At 48.1% G+C, this 22,374-nt stretch overlaps 1 protein-coding gene across 4 annotated transcripts in view; it reads right to left on the bottom strand.

Annotated features, from left to right (window-relative positions):
- LOC115466187 (1-acyl-sn-glycerol-3-phosphate acyltransferase alpha-like) overlaps positions 1 to 22,374 on the bottom strand; it is a 46,161-nt gene that overhangs the window by 20,970 nt on the left and 2,817 nt on the right. Inside the window, exons 1-4 of one of the 4 annotated variants that reach the window (XM_030197286.1) lie at positions 5,704 to 5,791; positions 4,465 to 4,657; positions 2,894 to 3,027; positions 2,151 to 2,326 (exon numbers count right to left, since the gene is read on the bottom strand). In XM_030197286.1, the coding sequence (XP_030053146.1) occupies positions 2,151 to 2,326; positions 2,894 to 3,027; positions 4,465 to 4,657; positions 5,704 to 5,713 (513 nt within the window). In that variant the 5' untranslated portion in view covers positions 5,714 to 5,791. Of the gene's footprint in view, positions 1 to 2,150; positions 2,327 to 2,893; positions 3,028 to 4,464; positions 4,658 to 5,703; positions 5,792 to 22,374 lie in introns of those variants that run through there. The other 3 variants (XM_030197287.1, XM_030197288.1, XM_030197289.1) reach the window with 3 other exon arrangements.

Here is a 22,374-nt window from a genome sequence, read left to right as displayed (position 1 = left end):
ATTAACGGCGCCGGGGGCGCAAGCACCCCCGGAGCCGGCAAGGCCTGGCGCATCAGCCCTTCCAGAATCCCTGGAAGGATGGCTCGGAGGCACTCGTCAAGGCCCGCTGTCGGGAAAGGCAGGGGGGCCGGAGTGGGTGCCGGAAGCTGCTCGGGTCCAGGAGACGGTACCGAAGCACCCATGGACTGACGCAGCGACACCTCTTCGACCGAGGGGGAACGCTCCTCTCGGCACTGCCGTTTCCTCAGTGTCGATCCCTCTCTGGAGGCGCCGGAACTAGCAGTCCCGTGAGCCGTGGGCGACCGATGCCGATGTTTCTTTGTTTTCTTTCGGTGCCCATCATCGACGCTCAGTGGCAGAGATGAAGAGGAGGTAGAACCCCCCCCCCCGGCCTCGAGGGATCGGGTCTGACAGGGTTCGGTCCCGATGACCCTGGGTAGAGGGAGTGGCCGGGGCCGACTGCCCGCGCGGCCGCTCACCCCCGTCGTCGCCGGAGGTCCGGTGGGCCAACGGTACCTGTGCTCCTGGGGTCGATGCCATCATCGGTGTCGATTTCGTCGACATCGGTACCGGTACCGAAGACCCGGCCGTCGACATCGATGCCGTCGACGTCGAAGGGCTGGCGCAAGTTCCAAAAAGTTGGTCCCGACGAACTTGCCTCGCCACCTGTGTCCGCTTTCGCAATCCGAGACACAAGGTGCACGTCTTGGTATTATGCTCCGGGCCAAGGCACTGGAGGCACCAAGCGTGCGTATCGGTTTGCGAGATGTGCCGGCCGCACCGACCACACTTCTTGAATCCACTTGGGACCTTCGAGGACATCGACGGAAAAATCGCGTCGGCGAGGTTAAAGTCGTCGATGGTGACGGTGGAAAGCACACCCGAAAAAGAAACGACCAAGCGGCCACAAGGCCGCAACGAAGCGCCCCCGCGCTAAGACGACGAGGGGACAAACAAAACCTTTTTTTTTTTTTTTGAAATAAAGAAAAGAAAGGAAAAGAAGCGCGAACGCGCACAAAAGAGAAAATTCGCGGCTAGGCCGCAATCTGGTTTCCGGGGCTGACCAAGAGAGAGACAGTAACACGTCTCTCTTCAGCGTGGAATCGAAAAAAACTGAGCGGGAATGGCCGCGCACGGGCGGGAAGACGGCCGCGCATGCGCGGTGGGCGTGCCCTGCATGCGGGACCGCCCGCGAAGTTTTGTTCCGGTTGGTGGGGGCTGCTGTGGACGTCAACCCAGTCGTGAGAACAAGCAGCCTGCTTGTCCTCGGAGAATACACTGTATCTGTTATTAACCGAATTGGCAACAGCCTCTACGGTACTATGTAAGCCACATTGAGCCTGCAAATAGGTGGGAAAATGTGGGGTACAAATGTAACAAATAAATAAATATTATAAACTTACTCTCCACAGGACAGCAAACTAGAAATTGAAATACACAGACACAAACTGAATTGGATACCCCCAAATGTATGCAGTGCGACTCTGGAGCAAAGAGAAACAGAAACCAACTTTTTCCGCACTGTGCAACACAGCAAGAGAAAATTAAAGACTTCCCACAAAAGAACTAGCAGGAAAAACTCTTATGATCCAGGGGAAAAGAAGAGAAACAGCAGCAAAGATACTGTCACTTTCTGCCACCAGGTCAGAACTGCAATCTGAGCTGAGACTGATGACACAAGGACCTGGGAATCATCCTTGTTATTTCTCTGATTTTTTTTTTCTCTTTCACTTTTTGTTATGCTGGGAGACAAGGAAGGTTCCCAAGCCTGAGTTACTGCCCGGCTAACGCATGGCCCGCGTGGTAATTTTGTTTTTTACGCGATTTTGCTACGCAGGCCGGAAAATAATTTTTATTTCCCTGCTTGCGGCGGAAACTGGGTGGCAATCGTCATTCTACGCGTTACGCCTGAGACCTTACCGCTAAGTCTCAGACCCAAAATGGATGCGCGCCAATTTTATTTTGCCGCACTTCCATTTTCAGCAAAAATTTTAAAAAGGCCTTTTTTACAGGCCCGTTGAAAAATGGATCTGCGTGCGCCCAAAACATGCGCCTACACTAGCGCAGCCCATTCTTCAGCGCACCTTACTTAAAGGACCCCTCAGTGAGTAAACTTCCCTGGCCTGAGCCCCACCAAGGTTGACACTCACATCTTCACGCAGCATGGTCTGGGCCGCCTCGGACATCACACTGATGGCGTCATCTGTCTTTTTGCGGTTGATGAAGATGACACCTGCCAGCCAGCAGGCAAGACCCGCTGTGCCCGCATACATCAGCTCCCTCTTGGCAATGGGCACGCAGCGGTTAGGCAGTATCTCCATCATTCCTGGGGAGGGAATACGAGATAATGATTCATATTAGATAGGGGGAGGGGGGTGGCAGTGAGGCACAGTCTCCCTTACTCCTACTGGAAGTGGCTCCCCTCCCCGAGGTCGCAAGTCTGCAGTTCTGGAACTTCCCTCTCACTCCTACCCAGGGCCAGTGTTAGACAAGCTGAGGCAGAGGGCAGAAATTTGCAAGAGGGCCCCAGAGCCTGCTAGGAGGCTTGCCACCCCTTCTGGCACGGGGGCCCAGGGTAAGTGCCCCGTTTACACTGCTCTTATCTGTGGGTCAACGTTCTGAGATTGGGTCCCTCTCACTCCCACCTGGGGACACAGGGTCCCAGGTCTACAGTACTAGGAACATGCCATGAGCTATCGGGGTGGAGGAGTTCTGGGCTGTATAACTGGGACCTTCCTCTCAGGTATTTAGGGCTGGAGCGCCCATGTGTGACTTCCTGGGACCACTTCTGTCATAAATCAGGATCAGAGCTCCTGGGGTCATGTTACTAGAAGTGTCCCCTCAGGTGTCGGCGCCAGGTTTCATTTTAACTACTGGGGCTGACCTAACTCACCCAACAGATCCAGTTCACTCTGGTGATTAGACACCACCACATACGGCTCCTTCAGACTGAAATTCTCCCAGCCTCGAACTTCTATCTTGATCCCATAAAGGTATTTAATATGCAGGAGCAAGAAGCGGAGGATTCTGGAAAAGAAAGACAATGGGGACAGAGGGCAAAACCGACAGAGAGAAACAGAGAGGGGAAGGGAGGGATGTTGTTAAACCCAGAATCAAAGGTATCACCAAAATAAACTTTGTCATGGTATCAGAATCTGGTAAAGTCTCAACCACATACTCTGCCAAGGCTGTGACATCACAGCCCCCCCCCCCCCCCCCCCCCCAAGATTCTGCTCTGGCTGTGACATCTCTCCACAAAATTCTGTTCTGGCTGCGACATCACAGACCCCCCCCCCCCCCTGCTCTGGCTGTAGTATCACAGTCGCCCCCCCCCCCCCCCCACTAAGTTTCTGCTGTGGCAGTGACATCGCAGTCCCCGCCCCAAGGCTTTGCTCTGGCTGTGACATCGCAGTCCCCGTCCCAAGGCTTTGCTCTGGCTGTGACATTGCAGTCCCCGCCCCAAGGCTTTGCACTGGCTGTGACATCACAGTCCCCGCCCCAAGGTTTTGCCCTGGCTATGACATCACTCACTCTCTGTCTCAGATACTGTGTCATGTTTTTGACATGGACTTTAAGATTTAATTATGTGCCTTTTGATTTACATATGTAAGGTGAATCTTTAGTGATGGGCCAGGCATATAACTTTGCACAAATAACTTGTCTGTTTAAAATTCTACGTATATGCAGCAATGGTAAACGCTCAACATACAAAGTCATGCCTGTCATTTGGCTGCTGCCACTGGACCATAAAAGTTATTTGGAAAGAGGATGAATTTCTGTATAATTTGCAGCACTTGGAATGCATCTAAGCCTGCCATATCACAGACGGATAGATTTGGGCCATACTGTGAAAATTTAAATGCTCCACAAGCAGAAAAATGTCTTAAAAAGGATTTCTGTAGTCAGCACCTGCTTCTGGAACACCAGGTCAGAACAGGAAGTGGGTGCCTGCCCCAGAGAGCTTACAGTCTAAGTTGATCTTGTTTGATTATCTACATGGAGCCTCCTATGTAAAAGCAGTGAAGCGACAGGACTAAGTTTCCACCTCTTCACATCTACATCACCCACTGAAGAACGGGTTAGTGAATGAACTGGGAGACGTAGCCCAAAAGAGAAGTTGTGTGAATTGGAAAACATTAGCCTCACCCAGCCTTACAAATAATGTTTGTTAGCTCAGTGTTATTGTATTTCGATCAGTGCAAAACTCGGGGTTTGGCTTGGTTCAGGCTCGTCGATGGAGTCTCATATCTCCACTGTAATAAAAACAGTGTTTGTCGCTTACATGAAATTTGACTGGGCCTAATCCCCAACCAGTTTGGAAACAGCGGTGTGGGCCTTAATTTTATCTCGACTAGAACACCAGAATTCTTGTACTGGGTCTATCATAAAGAGAAATCTTTGAACGGTATTGGTTCCAGGTTAGAGGTCACTAGAAGCCAGCACCATGCTCCCTGCTGCACTCACCTCATGTTTTCCACGTTACGTCCACGCACAGCGCAGATGGGGATGGCGAGAACGGCCAGCAGCAGGATCCAGCCGTTATAGAAAGCCATTTTACATAAGTACTTAAAGGTGGCGCTCCACTCATACAGCAACGGGACCAGAATCAGCACCAAGATGAGGATCCACTGACCCACGGAGATCTCCATGGTGCCTGCTGAGACAGGAAAGACAAACACACAGAGGATTAAGTATCCAGAGAGATCCCCCCCCCCCCCCCCACAGTGCTAGAGAGAAGCAGACAGTGGAGTATCCAGAAAGTCCTCCAGAGTGCCTGAGAGAGGGGGGGGGGGGGGGGGAGTTAACTATCCAGAAGGACCTCCAGAGTGCCGAAGAGGAAGAGAGAGGGGAAAGGGAAATGGGACTTGATATACCGCCTTTCTGTGGTATTTTGCAACTACATTCAAAGCGGTTTACATATATACTTATTTTGTACCTGGGGCAATGGAGGGTTAGGTGACTTGCCCACAGTCACAAGGAGCTGCAGTGGGAATCGAACCCAGTTCCCCAGGATCAAGGTCCGCTGCCACTAACCACTAGGCTACTCCTCACGAGGGGGAGTTAACTATCCAGAAGGACCTTCAGAGTGCCTGAGAGAAAGAGACGGGGAGAGAGAAAGAAAGAGAAAGAGAGACAGGCATTAACTACCCAGAAGGACCCCCAGAGTGCTGAAAGAGACAGAGGAGGGTTAAGTACCAAGAGACCTCCAGTGTGCCTGAGAGAGATGGAGCGAGAGAGAAAGAGAGAGAGAGAAGAGGGGAGAGGTTAAGTACTCAGAGAGCTCCAGGAGGCATGAGAGAGAGAGAGAGAGAGAGAGACAGAGAGATAGTTAACCCAGAGAGACTTCCAAGCTCACTTCCCCTCTGAAGAAAGACCTCCAGAATGCCTGGGAGGGAGATGGGGTGGGGGGTTAAGTACCTAGAGAGAGATCTCAAGTGTCCAATACTATTAAGAGTGCACTCTCGCAGAGCAGTCACCGCATACACTGATCAATGGAGAATACACATATACACCGACCATGTCTGGACTCCTCACCATACACACGAACACGCTCACCATATCTCCCTGTGTTTCAGTTCTAATCTCACTTCTGCCCATTAACTCCGGATGTATCTGGAGACTCCTCTACCTTCCTGTGGCCGTGATAACAGTGCAGGCGGTTCTCAGTCCATGAAAACTCCCTTTTCCATGATAGCATCTCACCTTGCTGCATTCCCCCCGAGCACCTTATCGAGCTGCTGGTCCACAGGAGTCTGAATTATGACTCCAGGGAAGCAGGCAGGAAATGCTGCCTCCTCTCCTCCAGCTCAGAATCCAGCTGCACCCTTCAGAGATGTCTGAGCCTCACGTCATCCCCCCCCCCCCCCCCCCCGGAGATGTCTGAAGGACTCCGGATAGGAGCCTGCTCAACTTTCCACATTTCTTGCGTAATTAGGGAAAAGGACAAGTGGTAACGGGTTGAACTTACAGCAGGGAGATGTCAGGAGGACGTTTTGAAGGAGGGAGCTGGGCTCCCGAATGAATGACCTAGGGAAATGGAGGGATCCCTGTCACTGGTGGGTTTAAGGGCATCCATGTCAAACTCATGACTAACGATGGGTCACTACAGCAGCTACACATTCAGTGATGTCTGCACTAAAACATTCATTCTCCCTATTCTCCCCATTATAAATACTTAGGAGCAAACAAAGACAAAAGCACAACTGGGCCTTCAAGACTGAGACAACAGGAGTCTTTTATTAAGATAAAACCCGACATGGTAAACAACACCTGCCTCAGGGGTCTAGATTTAATATCAAGATATACAAGTGTGTGTGGGGGGGGAGGGGGTTCAACTCCCCTCCAGAGAAATATAAAATATTTCTAAAAAACGCTGTTGGTCAGGGAAAACCGCCAAAGTCACTAACCGATGGTGTTCTACAGGAGTTTTATTAATTACTTTGGCTGTCTTAACTGACCAACGGCGTTATTCAAAAATATTTTATATTTCTCTGGTAGGGAATTGAACCCCCCCCCCCCCCCCCCCACTTGTATATCTTGATATTAAACCTAGACCCCTGAGGCAGGCATTGTTTACGCCAAAACACGGCCCATGTCGGGTTTTATCTCAATAAAAGACTCCTGTTGTCTCAGGCTTGAAGGCCCAGTTGTGCTTTTTTCTTTGTATATTTTTTGTGTATACTGTATTACCCTCTCCAAATTTAAGTTCTTGGGTTCTAAAATGGCCACGTAGATGCCCATGTGATGGCCATGAACATCTACAACAGCCATTTTAGTAACATGAACGTCCACTTTTTTCCAGAGCTGTGACACAGTCCTGTTTTCCTTGCTAGTGTTTTCAGGGGGATGGCAACCACGGAGGAATCAGAGGACTGACCCCCCAGAATATCTCCAGTGAAGAACTGCTCATTCTGAGCAACTTTCGGTGACCTGGACCTTCTGTGTCCATCTTTATGGACACAGAAGTTCGGTCCCCTTCTGTAATAGGGAACGGCCAGGACATGGACGTTCGAGTGTCAGCCTCTCCTTAGTCCTGCCCAAAACATGCCTCCTTGGCATCTGGGCATTCTACTGTTTTGGATGACTCTACCCAGCAATGTAAAATCGGCATTTGGAAGTTCCTGCACTTAGGATGTCCAAAACGCGAATAGAGCTTCTAAAATAACCAGCAGAATATATTTTAAACGCACTAGTAATAAATCGCTTAGGTTATTTTAACTTCTTACTTGTAGGATGTCCACGCTATCAAATTAAGCGGCTACAGCTTATTCAAAACACCATCGTTCGATTGATTTCTGATGCTAGAATGCATGATCATGAATCCCCCTTGTTACAGGACAAGCACTGGCTGCCAACTGTATGTTAATCAATAGAAATAGAATAAACTAAAAAAAAAGAAAAAAGACGACATCTTTTTTATTGGACATAACTTGTAAGCCACATTGAGCCTGCAAAAAGGTGGGAAAATGTGGGATACAAATGCAACAAACAAACAAACAAACAAATAAATAAATAATACATTTTTTGACTAGCTTTCGAAGGTAGCCCTTCTTTGGCAGATTGGAAATAAGCAAATGTTGATAGATGACAGTATATATCAGTGACACATCAAAGCATTTCAGTGACAGGGTGAGGGTGGGGTGGATTAGGTGAGAGACAGGGAGAGCTGGTCACTTATATATACTGTCATCTATCAACATTTGCTTATTTCCGATCGGACGAAGAAGGGCTACCTTCAAAAGCTAATCAAAAAATGTATTGTTAGTCCAATAAAGCGAATGCTACATACCTGTAGAAGATATTCTCCGAGGACAGCAGGCTGATTGTTCTCACGAATGGGTGACGTCCACGGCAGCCCCTCCGATCGGAGATCTTCACTAGCAACAACGTTTGCTAGCCCTCGCGTGCGCATGCACCGTGCGCATGCGCGACCGTCTTCTCGCCCGAACGCGTTCGTGTTCGCCAGTCCAGTACATAGCCAAGACATAGACAAGGGAAGACACAACTCCAAAGGGGAGGCGGGCGGGTTGGTGAGAACAATCAGCCTGCTGTCCTCGGAGAATACCTTCTACAGGTATGTAGCATTCGCTTTCTCCGAGGACAAGCAGGCTGCTTGTTCTCACTGATGGGGTATCCCTAGCCCCCAGGCTCACTCAAAACAACAAACATGGTCAATTGGGCCTCGCAACGGCGAGGACATAACTGAGATTGACCTAAACTTATTCAACTAACTGAGAGTGCAGCCTGGAACAGAATAAAAATGGGCCTGGGGGGGGGGTGGAGTTGGATTCTAAACCCAGAACAGATTCTGCAGCACCGACTGCCCGAACCGACTGTCGCGTCGGGTATCCTGCTGAAGGCAGTAATGCGATGTTAATGTGTGGACAGATGACCACGTCGCAGCCTTGCAAATCTCTTCGATAGTGGCTGACTTCAAGTGGGCCACTGACCCTGCCATGGTTCTAACACAATGAGCCGTGACATGACCCTCAAGAGTCAGCCCAGCCTGGGCGTAAGCGAAGGAGATGCAATCTGCTAGCCAATTGGATATGGTGCGTTTCCCGGCAACCACTCCCCTTCTGTTGGGATCAAAAGAAACAAACAATTGGGTGGACTGTCTGTGAGGCTGTGTCCGCTCCAGATAGAAGGCCAATGCTCGTTTGCAGTCCAATGTGTGCAGCTGGCGTTCAGCAGGGCGGACGGGGAAAGAATGTTGGCAAGACAACTGACTGGTTCAGATGGAACTCCGACACCACCTTTGGCAAGAACTTAGGGTAAGTACGGAGGACTACTCTGTTATGATGAAATTTGGTATAAGGAGCATGAGCTACCAAGGCTTGAAGCTCACTGACTCTGCGAGCTGAAGTAACTGCCACCAAGAAAATGACCTTCCAGGTCAAGTACTTCAGATGGCAGGAATTCAGTGGCTCGAAAGGAGGTTTCATCAGCTGGGTGAGAACGACATTGAGATCTCATGACACTGTAGGAGGTTTGATGGGGGGCTTTTACAAAAGCAAACCTCTCATGAAGCGAACAACTAAAGGCTGTCCCGAGATCGGCTTACCTTCCACACGGTAATGGTATGCACTAATCGCACTAAGATGAACTCTTACAGAGTTAGTCTTAAGACCAGACTCAGACAAGTGCAGAAAGTATTCAAGCAGGGTCTGTGTAGGACAAGAGCGAAGATCTAGGGCCTTGCTGTCACACCAGACAGCAAACCTCCGCCATAGAAAGAAGTAACTCTTCTTAGTGGAATCTTTCCTGGAAGCAAGCAAGACCCAGGAGAGACCCAAGGAGGCAAAATCTACACTCTCAACATCCAGGCCGTGACAGCCAGAGACCGGAGGTTGGGATGCAGAAGCGCCCCCTCGTTCTGAGTAATGAGGGTCAGAAAACACTCCAATCTCCACAGTTCTTCGGAGGACAACTCCAGAAGAAGAGGGAACCAGATCTGATGCGGCCAGAAAGGAGCGATCAGAATCATGGTGCCCCAGTCTTGTCTGAGTTTCAGCAAAGTCTTCCCCACCAAAGGTATGGGAGGATAAGCATACAGGAGGCCCTCCCCCCAATCCAGGAGAAAGGCATCCGATGCTAGCCTGCCGTGGGCCTGAAGTCTGGAACAGAACTGAGGGACCTTGTGGTTGGCTCGGGTAGCAAAGAGATCCACCAAGGGGGTGCCCCACGCTTGGAAGATCTCGTGTACCACTTTGGAATTAAGCGACCACTCATGAGGTTGCATGATCCTGCTCAACCTGTCGGCCAGACTGTTGTTTATGCCTGCCAGATACGTGGCCTGGAGAAACATGCCGTTCCAGCGAGCCCAAAGCCACATTCTGACGGCCTCCAGACACAGAGGGCGAGATCCGGTGCCCCCCTGCTTGTTGATGTAATACATGGCAACTTGGTTGTCTGTCTGAATTTGAATAACTTGGTGGGACAGCCGATCCCTAAAAGCCCTTACAGCATTCCAGACCGCTCGTAACTCCAGGAGATTGATCTGTAGACCTTGTTCCTGGAGGGACCAACGACATGAGCGCCCATCGACATGAGCGCCCCATCCCAGGAGAGACACATCCGTCATCAGCACTTTTTGCGGCTGAGGAATTTGGAAGGGACGTCCCAGAGTCAAATTGGATCGAATTGTCCACCACTGCAGGGATTGAAGAAAACTGGTGGACAGCTGGACTACATCTTCTAGATCCCCAGCAGCTTGGTACCACTGAGAAGCTAGGGTCCATTGAGCTGATCTCATGTGAAGATGGGCCATGGGAGTCACATGAACTGTGGAGGCCATGTGGTCGACCAATCTCAACATCTGCCGAGCTGTGATCTGCTGAGACGCCCGCACCCAGGAAACCAGGGACAGAAGATTGTCGGCCCTCGCTTCCGGGAGGTAGGCACGAGCTGTCTGAGAATCCAGCAGAGCTCCTATGAATTCGAGTTTTTGAACTGGAAGAAGGTGGGACTTTGGATAATTTATCACAAACCCTAGCAGCTCTAGGAGTCGAACAGTCATCTGCATGGACTGTAGAGCTCCTGCCTCGGAGGTGTTCTTCACCAGCCAATCGTCGAGGTAAGGGAACACGTGCACTCCCAGTCTGCGTAGAGACGCCGCTACGACAGCCAGGCATTCTGTGAACACCCTGGGCGCGGAGGCGAGACCAAAGGGTAGCACACAATACTGAAAGTGCCATGTTCCCAGCCGGAATCGAAGATACTGTCTGTGAGCTGGCAGTATCGGGATATGCGTGTAAGCATCCTTTAAGTCCAGAGAGCATAGCCAATCGTTTTCCTGAATCATGGGAAGAAGGGTGCTGAGGGAAAGCATCCTGAACTTTTCTCGAACCAAATATTTGTTCAGGCCCCTTAGGTCTAGGATGGGACGCATCCCCCCTGTTTTCTTTTTCACAAGGAAGTACCTGGAATAGAATCCCAGCCCCTCTTGCCCCGGTGGCACGGGCTCGACCGCATTGGCGCTGAAAAGGGCGGAGAGTTCCTCTGCAAGTACCTGCTTGTGCTGGAAGCTGAAGGACTAAGCTCCCGGTGGGCAATTTGGAGGCTTTGTGAGCAAATTGAGGGAGTATCCTAGCCGGACTATTTGAAGAACCCACTGGTCGGAGGTTATGAGAGGCCACCTTTGGTGAAAAAATTTTAACCTCCCCCCAACCGGTAGATCGTCCGGCACGGACACTTTGATTGCGGCTATGCTCTGCTCGAGCCAGTCAAAAGCCCGTCCCTTGCTTTTGCTGGGGAGCTGCAGGGGCCTGTGGAGGTGCACGCTGTTGACGAGAACGAGCGCGCTGGGGTTTGGCCTGGGCAGCAGGCTGGCGAGAGGAAGGATTGTACCTACGCTTATTAGAAGAATAGGTAACAGTCCTCCTTCCCCCATAAAAACGTCTACCAGTTAAGGTAGATACTGAAGGCGTCTGGCGGGAGAATTTGTCGAAAGCGGTATCCTGCTGGTGGAGCTGTTCGACCACGTGTTCGACCTTTTCTCCAAAAATATTATCCCCCCGGCAAGGAGAGTCCGCTATCTGCTGCTGGAGCCTATTCTCCAGGTATGAGGCGCGCAGCCATGAGAGTCTGCGCATCACCACACCTTGAGCAGCGGCCCTGGAGCGACATCAAAAGTATCGTAAACACCCCTGGCCAGGAATTTATGACACGCCTTCAGCTGCCTGACCACCTGCTGAAAAGGCTTGGCTTGCTCAGAAGGGTGCTTGTCCACCAAGTCCTCCAACTGCCGCACATTGTTCCGCATATGAATGCTCGTGTAGAGCTGGTAGGACTGGATTTGGGAAATGAGCATTGAAGAATGGTAGGCCTTCCTCCCAAAAGAATCCAAGGTTCTAGAGTCTTTGCCCGGGGGCGCCGAAGCATACTCTCTAGAACTCTTGACCTTCTTAAGGGCCAGATGTCTTGTCCACGAGGAAGGTGAGCCCTTAGGTCCCGCAAGGCCCCGAAGGACCTCAAAGGACAGCCGTGCAACCCCAAGTCTTCACCCGCGGCGACCACCGTTCACCAAGGGTTCAGCCCCCAGCTGCAGGCAGTCAACGGGACTTCTGGAACCGCGGGGTTGACGAACTGACCCAGACTGGAACCAGGAGAGAAGAGGGCAGATGGAAATGGAGACGTCCAAGAACAGGCAACAGTTCAGGGCAGGCAGCTAACAGCGTAGTCAGAATCAGGCAAAAGGTCAAGGCAGGTGGCTAGCAGAGAAAACCAGGAACAGTCCAAAAGTCAAAACCAGAAGTACAAGGAAACCAACTGAGCACAGGAACAAGCGGAGACTGGCCTCGGGAAACAGAACCTGAAGCAATGTCCTATCTCAGGCCCGCTCCTTAAATACTGTCAGCATTCAAACGCCCAGCCCCCGTAGACATAGCCGGCCAATCAGAACCTGGTTATCGACAGAACCCTTCTGATTGGCTCTGTCCGACCTCCCCGGCGGGACCACAGTACTGGCCTCCCAATCTAACTCCTCTGAGGCGGAGCTTCGGGTTCCCACGCCCGAGAGTGAAGGAGACGCCGGCCATCGCGCCTCGGCGCCATTTCCCCTACTGGCGCAAGCACAGCCCCCACAGCCGGCGATCGAGAGTCCGGCAGCCGCGATCGCTGGCCCCCGGCCTCAGCGGCCATCACTGCGGCGAGCCCCGGCTCCCCGCCGCGGCCTCAAGAAAGCCGGTCTTCGCCATGGCGGACGCCGGCTCTTGCTTCCCGTGGAGGAGCAGCCGGAGGGAGCGACGGATGTGACACCAGATCCACCACACCAGAGTCGTCAGGCAACTGAGTCCGCATCAACTCCGGGTCTCCATGGATCCGATACTGGGACTCGATCTTCTTGGGAATGTGGGGATTAGTTAGCGGCTTCGCCCAGTTCGCTAGCAATGTCTTTTTGAGGACATGATGCATGGGTACTGTGGACGATTCCTTAGGTGGCGAAGGATAGTCCAAAAGCTCAAATATTTCAGCCCTTGGCTCATCCTCCATAACCACAGGGAAGGGAATGGCCGTAGACATTTCCCGGACAAAGGCCGCGAAAGATAGACTCTCGGGAGGAGAAAGCTGTCTTTCAGGAGAAGGAGTGGGATCAGAAGGAAGACTGTCAGACTCCTCATCTGAGAAATATCTGATGTCTTCCTCTGCCTCCCACGAGGCCTCACCATCGGTGTCGGACACCAGTTCATGAACTTCTGTCCGAAGCCGTGCCCGCCTCAACTCCGTAGGAACATGTCCATGGTGGGAGCGTCGAGAGGAAGACTCCCGCAATGGCGGCGATGGAGCTCCCTCCATTGATGTCGTCAGGGAGTCAGCCTGGGAGGCAGCCAATGCCGGTACCGCGGGAGACCTCACCACGAACGACGGCCCAGCCGTCGCCTCAGTCGTCGGTACCGGCGGCGCAAGCACCCCCGGCACCGGAGGAGAAGGGCGCAACAGCCAGGATCCCTGGAAGGATGGCCCTGAGGCTCTCGTTCAGAGCGGCTGTCGAGAGAGGCAAGGAGTCCGGTACCGGCGACGAGCTGCGAATCTGTCCAGGACACGGAGGCGGTACTGGGCTGTCCACAGGGGAGTGCATCGACACCTCCTGAATGGAGGGTGAGCGGTCCTCCCAATGTCGACGCTTGGGTGCCGGTGGCACCGGCGACCCAGAGCTCTCGGTACCATGTCTGGAAGGTGACCGATGACGATGCTTCTTTGCCTTCGCACGAAGCACATCACCGGTACCTCCAGGTACCGAAGAGGAGGACGTCGAATCCAAACGTCTCCTGTGGGCCAGGTTCGAAAGAGGTTGATCCCGGGGGGCCTGCACCGCAGGAGCCCTCGAGGCAGGCGGAGACCTACTCGAGGGCTCACCGCCACCAGCAGGGGAATGGACAGCCCTCACCTGCACTCCGGAAGACGAAGCACCCTCCGACGATATCGATACCACCGATGACCTCGGTATCGTAGACACTGAATCACTGGCAGAAGAGCTGGGTACCGCAGATGTCGACGCACCGGACAATGACCTCAGTACCGAAGACGTTGAAGCACCGGACGAGGCCCTGAACAACAGATTCCACTGGGCCAATCTCGCCGCCTGAGTCCGCTTCTTTAAGAGAAGGCAGAGAGTACAGACCTGGGGGCGATGCCCGGCCCCCAGACACTGAAGGCACGAAATGTGCCTGTCAGTGAGGGAGATAGTCCGGCTGCACTGGGTGCACTTTTTGAAGCCGCTGGCAGGCTTCGAGGACATGGGCGGAAAAATCACGCCGGCGAAGTCAAAATTCACAATGATGGCTAATGGCACCAAAAAATTTAGAAAAAACCCGTACAGGCGGCGAAAAAGGCCGCGCCCGACAACGAAAGGAAACTTACCGGAAAAAATTAGACGTAAGGGAAGTTTTTTTTTTTAAACTAAGAGAAAAACCGGACACTTCTGAATGGAAGAACGCAGCGAAAAGACGCGAGGGGTCTCCTTGGGGCACAGACCGACTGAAAAACAGCCATCCTGAGCCGTGGAAAAAAGAAGACTGGCAAACATGAGCGCGTTCGGGCGGGAAGACGGCCGCACATGTGCACGCGAGGGCCAGCAAACGTTGTTGCTAGTGAAGATCTCCAATCGGAGGGGCTGCCGTGGACGTCACCCATTCGTGAGAGCAAGCAGCCTGCTTGTCCTCGGAGAAAAAAGGTATCATCTTATTTTCTTTTCTATATTTTCTTTTATTCTATTTCTATTGATTACCTTTAAAAGTGGACTAACACGGCTACCACATCTCTTACTCAGCTGTACGTTGAATCAAGTTTAAGATTTTAGTCTTACTACACCACTACCCACTTGCACTGTTTGATCCCAAATTCTCCATTCTGTATCCTACAATCTTCACATGCAAATCTCATAAGGATAGCCATACCGGGGCAGACCAAAGGTCCATCTAGCCCAGTATCCTGTTTCCAACTGTAGCCAATCCAAGTCGCAAACACCTGGCAATCCCAAAGAGTAGCAACATTCCATGCTACCAACCCACTAACACTGACCTCCACCAACAAAACTCCATCATTCCCAGACCTTCCACCTTCTGATCCTCCAGGACTCATCCTGGGGGTCTCTACTGATGACCAGTTGCCTCAGGGAATAGTGATCCTCCTCCGCTGCCATCCGGGTCGGCAATCTCCTCCAAAATAACACTGAGATATGTACCAGAAGATACCAATTTAATTCCCCCACCCCACCCCCCAACACTAAATTCAGACTGATCAAGTCTGTCTAGTGAAAATTTTAGATGTCTACTACAGTTGAACTGGAAAGCTCATTCCCTGGTTATACAGTGTACTGATCAGGGCAATAGCAGGCTCTAATTGTACCCTGTGCGATTCAGCCACTGTAGTGTCTGTGTCCCTTCCCCAGACCTACCAGAAGGATGCCCTGGTGGTCGAGAGCAGGGCGAGCAGCAGCAGTTCTCGTGCCGCTCTGGGTTCAAAATGGTGGCCACGACCTCTAACTGCAGTGTTGCAAGACTATCACCAGAGGTCATGGTCTCTAAATCAGCAGGGCATCACCCAGGAAGGCCCGGGAGGCTCTCTACAGGGAAGTGGAGGTCTTTGAGAGGCGGGGTGGATGCTCTTTTGGGAGAGGGCATAGGAAGAGGAAGGGGAGAAGCACCCCATTCATTACCTCATCTGCTTGTCCAGCAATTTTGGCACCCAGATTGCGTCTTCCAGCATCTTTAGTCTCTGGAAGCCCTCCCTTCAGATATCCGCCATGAGGCCTCATATCAAAAATGTACAATGGGGTGAAAATCTGGCTTTTTAATCAGCTTTTTAATTGTTCCTCAGTTTAAGAAGTGCCTCTCCTTAGATTGTTTTACCTGGCCAGGACTTTTCCTTGTGTATCTCTGACAATTTGAGTCCTTTGGGTTTGTTTGTTTGTTTTTGTATTGTTGTTGTGTGATCTGATGCTTGTTTTTAATATTTTTTGTTGTAAGTTTTTTATTTATTTATTTATTGCATTTGTATCCCACATTTTCCCACCTTTTTGCGGGTTCAGTGTGGCTTACAATATGAGTTAAATAAAAGTTCACTTTTGTAAACCATTTTGATGTTAATGAAAGGTGGTATATGAAATTCCATTAAATAAAATTAAGTATCCCTCATCTCTTCTCCTCTCCAGGGTTAAATACATTTGGATTCTTCAATTTCATGTTGTAGACTTTCGATTAAAAAACCTTGCACCATTACGATAGCCTTTTTCTAGTTCAGCTGTACTCTGTCTGTATCAGGGATGCTCAAGGTCAGTCCTCGAGGTCAGGATTTCCCCCGTCTGTCTCTGATTCTGTTGTTTTCTCTAGTAAGAAAGCTGTGTTTGTCTTCTTTCCTATTTTTAATGGCATTCTTTTCATTAATTGATTTATGCTTGGTTTACTGTACTGTTTGCTTTGTGAACTGTTCTGATTCTGTCTTGAAATAAACGACGGTATAGTAAATAAACAATAAACATGAACGATCTATTTGCGTGCACTGCCTCCATTGTATGAAAATAGATCTCATGCATATTCATTATGGAAATCCTGAAAGCCCGACTGGATTGTGGCCCTCGAGGACCGACACAGCACCCCTGGTCTATATCCTTTTGAGGGCTTCCAAACTGGATACAGTATTCCAGATGAGATTTCAGTAATGACCTTCTAAAGGGGCGTTATCACCTTTTTTCATTTCTGGTTTTGCCTCTCCGGTACTCCCCTGGCTCTGCTCACTGCCTCATCACACTCTTTCACTAGGTTGAGATAATCAAACATAATCACACTGAGGTGTCTCTCCTATCCATTCTAGATCAATGTCATCATTCTACCTCCCCCCCCCCCCCCCCCCAATATACAAACACAGAATCATAAACTGCTATCTTGGATTTCTGCACCCTAAAAATACAGGTCCAAGAAAACAAGAAGGCAGATGATCCGCAAAATCCAATGTGGAAGCAAACAAAAGAGCAGATCGCTAGGTGGTATTAATCAGACTTTATTGGAGAAATAATCGCCCGACACAGACTGTGTTTCGCCCACAAGGGCTGCGTCAGGGGCTCTAAAATAACAAACAGTAATAAAATAAATAAATCAATAACATATATAACACCACTCATAATATATATAGAAAAATAAATGTAGAAAAATAAAGAACTAAAGAAAGAAGTGCATAGGATACCATGACGTTTGCAATAACAAAATTACACATAATCATAATTAAACAGTAATTTCTACATTTATTTTTCTATATATATTATGAGTGGTGTTATATATGTTATTGGTTTATTTATTTTATTACTGTTTGTTATTTTAGAGCCCCTGACGCAGCCCTTGTTGGCAAAACACAGTCTGTGTCATATCACAGCAACTGAAAGCCCCTGACGCAGCCCTTGTGGGCGAAACACAGTCTGTGTCGGGCGATTATTTCTCCAATAAAGTCTGATTAATACCACCTAGCGATCTGCTCTTTTGTTTGCTTCCCCTAAAAATACAGGACATAGAACATGTCATGTCAAGTTTATTCTTACATACCGCTAATATCCCCATTGCGGGTTCAGTGCGGTTTACAGTAGTGATCAGCTGGTATAAGGCAGCTTATGGTTGCGATGCGTGTTACAATAATTTTGTGGTGTACAAAATATGTACTGGACTGTACAGTAGGCTGTGAGAAGCATTTTACAATGGCCATTGGATAAAACCATGGTTTTTATGGGGAAATCTTTGGGTTAAATACAGGTTGAGTCGTATGTCAGAGTTTGGGGGGGGAAAGAAAGTTTTAACTCTTCCTGTGTTCCGATCTTAAACTTGTTGGTAGACAGTTCCATAGAGAGGGTTCCTAGTAGAGAATGACACAGGGACGAGGACCAGCGGTAACGATGGGGACTGAGCTTTGACCATGCAACCCTCTCTTGGCTGTCCCTCAACAGCTTCCCATTGCATGCAGAATCAAATTTAGAATCGTACCCCTGGTCTTTATGACTGTCTCCCAAGGTCACGCCAAGAACAGCGAAGGTGACAAAAAGAAGCTAGACGATGTTCAAGATGTACAAAATGTTTATTTAAACATCCAATGACTCAACATGAGTCGTGTTTCGGCCTGCATCAGGAGGCTTCAGTTGGTTGGTTATTGAACTCACTAGTTATCCAAATATAGCAATGGATTATCCTTATCATGTCAATCCAATTCTAAGATTACAATCCCCCAATCTAGAAGCAGTCTCATGTAACATTTTAGACGAATCATTATCCAAACGTATCAACTTACTACTACAATATCACCCACCAGGAAACTGGAATAAAGCGGAAGAGGATGTCACTGAATTCATATCTAACACATGCATCAATTGAGACAATGTCATACTAGAGGGAAACGTTAACTTACATCTGGACAAACAGAATGATCCCAATACCAAAAGCTTCTTAAATGTCCTTAATACCTGGAATTTTAACATTTCTTACTCACTTACCAACACAACTCTCAACAAAGGTCACCAACTTGACATTCTAGCTCATAGATTCACAGATTCTACCAACTTTCAAATATCTGACATCTCATGGTTGCCAACACCTTGGTCAGACCATTTTAAATTAAATTTCACACTTAATCTGAAAGAAAATAACCCGAATACATTTATAAAAAAACAAAAAGTCTACTTTCAAGAATTTTGGTTCAATATCCCGGTAGACCACTCCTCACATCTTCACTCAGGAATGACTTTAACCACACCTGGGACAACCTATGTATAACTGTGCTTAACGACATAGCACCAATGAAAACAAAATTCAGACCCACCAAGAAAATCTCACCCTGGTTTTCAGAGGACGTCCTTAACGCAAAAAGAAACTGCAGACACCTGGAAAGATTATGGTCCAACATCAAAAACCAAACTGAATTGGGAAAATTGGAGAGAATCATTAAGAGAGTGCAAAAATAAAATGAAAAAAGCCAAAACATCTCATTATGCCAAATACATTGGCCAATTCTCTCTAAATACTAGGAAACTCTCTGCCCTAGTTAACCATCTACTAAATACACAACCCCTAACTATTGGCAATGAATCGGCTCCTTCTGCTGACCAACTAGCAAATTATTTTGAACAGAAAATTGTCAAAATCAGGAATGACCCGAAAGGTTCTACAAATCCAGTCACAGATCATTTCAATATATCTGCCACATCTCCCAATTGCCTTCCTGCAGACAGAATATGGATTTCCTTCTCCAAACCAACATTAGACTCAGTCAAGCACTACTTACTAAAATATGCATCTTCTCAATGTATACTTGACCCATGTCCCAGCTACCTCTTAAAATCAGCTCCTGGACAGTTCCTACAATGCTTGCAATCAAATACAACATTTATGCTATCTCATGGAATTTTTCCTTCAAAAAATGGAAAAATAATCCTAACCCCCATTCCCAAAAATCCACAATCCAGCTTCAGGCCTGTAGCCTCTTTCCCACTGTTAGTTAAAGTAATGGAAGGCCTGGTTACCCAACAACTCATGGACTATCTTAACTCATTCTCGATATTTCATGCAAGCCAATCAGGTTTCAGGTCCTCTTACAGCACCGAAACAGTCCTAACAACGCTTATTCCAAACTTTAAAAAAGAGCTAAGTAAAGGCAGAAAGATCATCATCTTACAACTTGATATGTCCAGAGCTTTTGATACAGTGAACCATGACATTCTACTCAATCTGTTAGATTATATTGGTAAATCCGGCAATGTTCTTCAGTGGTTCGAGGGCTTTCTCACCTCTAGATTCTACCAAGTAAAACAACCAGGCCTCATTTCAGCTCCCTGGTCCCCTAATTGCAGGGTGCCACAAGGCTCTCCTCTGTCCCCCATCCTGTTTGATATAATGATGACGCCTCTAGGTTATCTACTTGAATCAAATGGTTTCAACTGTTTCGTGTAGGTCGATGATGTTACAATCTATGTCACTTTTGACAAAAATATTGAAGAAATCTTAACCAATAGAAAATCAGGCTTAGAACTAATGGAATCATGGGAAAAGAATTTCAAACTGAAACTTAACAGACAGAAAACCAAATTCTTAACACTAACAAACCCTCACCGACCAAATACTTCTTCTACTTTTACTATTGATAACAAAACTTATCCACTGGAGCATCCTGGGAATAATGATTGATCAACATCTCTCATTTGAACTACAAGTATCCAAATTAGTGTCTAATGTTTTCCAGTCACTATGGACAGTAAAAAGATTACGACCTTATTTTCAAAACACAATTTTCAGATCATTAACTCAATCCTTGGTACTATCAAAATTTGATTACTGCAATACGGTCTATGCAGGACTTAATCAGAAAATTACAAACTGCTCAAAACACAGCAGCTCATCTTGTACTTAAAGCTACCCGATACTCCAAAGTGACCCCGCTTCTACTCAAACTGCACTGGCTACCTATAAGTTCACACATTACTTTCAAATTATGTGCATTCACCCACCAAATAATTTATGGTTCATCCCCATCTTACATGCAGAATCTTACAGAGCTGTCAACACTCAATGCTAAAAAAATCATCCGGAGACTTTCTTGTATTACACTTCCCTCAATGTAATAAAATCAAATATAAAACTATTCACAATGCTGGATTTTCATACCAAAGTACAACCAGATTTAACTTTGCCCAAACAACTGTCAAACTAAAGTCTATCTCATATTTCGTAAACTATTGATAAGATCGACCTCTAACAACAGAAATAACTAACCCTCTAACTAAACCTGCAATAACAACAACATTGTCCATATTCACATTCTATCCTATGCATTCCAAACATGATATATGATCAGGATTTCTTGTTATGCTGTTATTAGTAATTTTGTATTTATATATGTAATCAGCCAGTTCTACTTCTGTTATATTGTGGGTGACATTGAACTTGAATCGTATTTGAGATAATGTGGGATGCAAATGTCATAAATAAAATAAATAAATACACTCAACTGAGATGTTACTATGGGTTAATACAAGAACAAACCGTGGGAAAATACCACCAAACAGTTGTACACAAGAAAATCTCTCACGACATGAACCCTTACAATTTCGAGCGGTCTGTCCTTGTATTACTGCATAGTAATATCTCAGTTGAGTGTATTACAATCCATCGCTGTGATCGGATAACTACTGAGTTCAATAAACGTCCGACCGAAGCCTCCTGATGCAGGCCACTGTGGCCGAAACGCGACTCGTGTCGAGTCACTGGATGTTTAAATAAACATCCCGTACATCTTCGACGTCATCACCTTCGCTGCGCTTGGCGTATCTTTGAGACTCCGAGGATTCCTGTTCTTCTGCTTGCATAGTCGATCTCTCCCAAGGTTAGCCACAACTTTTCGTTTTTCACAATTTAAGCCCCCGCGACTGCTACCTCACCTCTCAAAGAGATACGCCTTGAGTTGGCTACCTCGGCCCATCCCTCTAAGAACTGTTTGTACTTATCCCTCCTTCCAGAAAGGTCTCAAGACTTGGCTCGGCTCCCAAGCTTTCAGCTGTTAACCTGCAGATACTCCATCCCTTGCTCTCCTGAGTCTCCGTGAGCATTCCTAAGTATTAATAATCTGGTTTGCTATTTATTGGTTAACAAACCGAGCTGGCCATTTTATGAGCCCTGCCCGAGTCCTGTCCCATTTCTGTATTGTATTCTTTGATCGTAAGTCTGAGTCTTCAATTTATGGAACTGTAAAACAAACCAAAAGAAACACTCTGCTCATATATTAAACTAAATTCTTTGCATGTGACTGCGAGGCGTGTCCTGTTACCTTCCTGTGCTTGGTTCTAACTCCCCAGAGAATGAGTAGAAGAGAGGGGATTAGGCTTCATCCTGTACGAGCTCTCTTGCTTGTTCAGCATTCAGAGTCACTTCCTCATTCACCAGCCACTCTTCCTGGGAGTCTGGCATGGGGTGAGGGGGGGGGGGTAGTTGGGGTCAGTGGACCTGAGCGAGCTTTCCCAAATGCTCAGCTCTAGCTGGGAAACAGGAATTTTACAGAGCTAAGGAAGGCCATGAGGTACAAACATGACCTATTTAACAAATCCAAACAGAACAGCAAAATCTAGTCAGCTGTGAATTTGCAAACCGGCCAGAGCAAAGCATTAATACTGATACAAATACAGTCCTTATAATAGGAGAAACAGTATAGGAAGCCTGCATCAACCAGCCAGCACAAAATGACATATGTCGCAACAGGGTATTACAGATCCTAATATTACAAAGCACCTATCAACCAGCCAGCAAGAGACACCGTCTCTTATACCATAAGAAGTTATTTGAGCTCCCTAACAAAATGACAGCAACGTCTATTATACCATAAGAGGGTATTCACAACACCCATTAGAAAGCA

Source organism: Microcaecilia unicolor, chromosome 3, assembly GCF_901765095.1.
Source record: "Microcaecilia unicolor chromosome 3, aMicUni1.1, whole genome shotgun sequence".
Lineage (NCBI taxonomy): Eukaryota > Metazoa > Chordata > Amphibia > Gymnophiona > Siphonopidae > Microcaecilia > Microcaecilia unicolor.
Note: the sequence above shows the minus strand (reverse complement) of the source record. Positions and strands in the feature narration are given on the sequence as shown.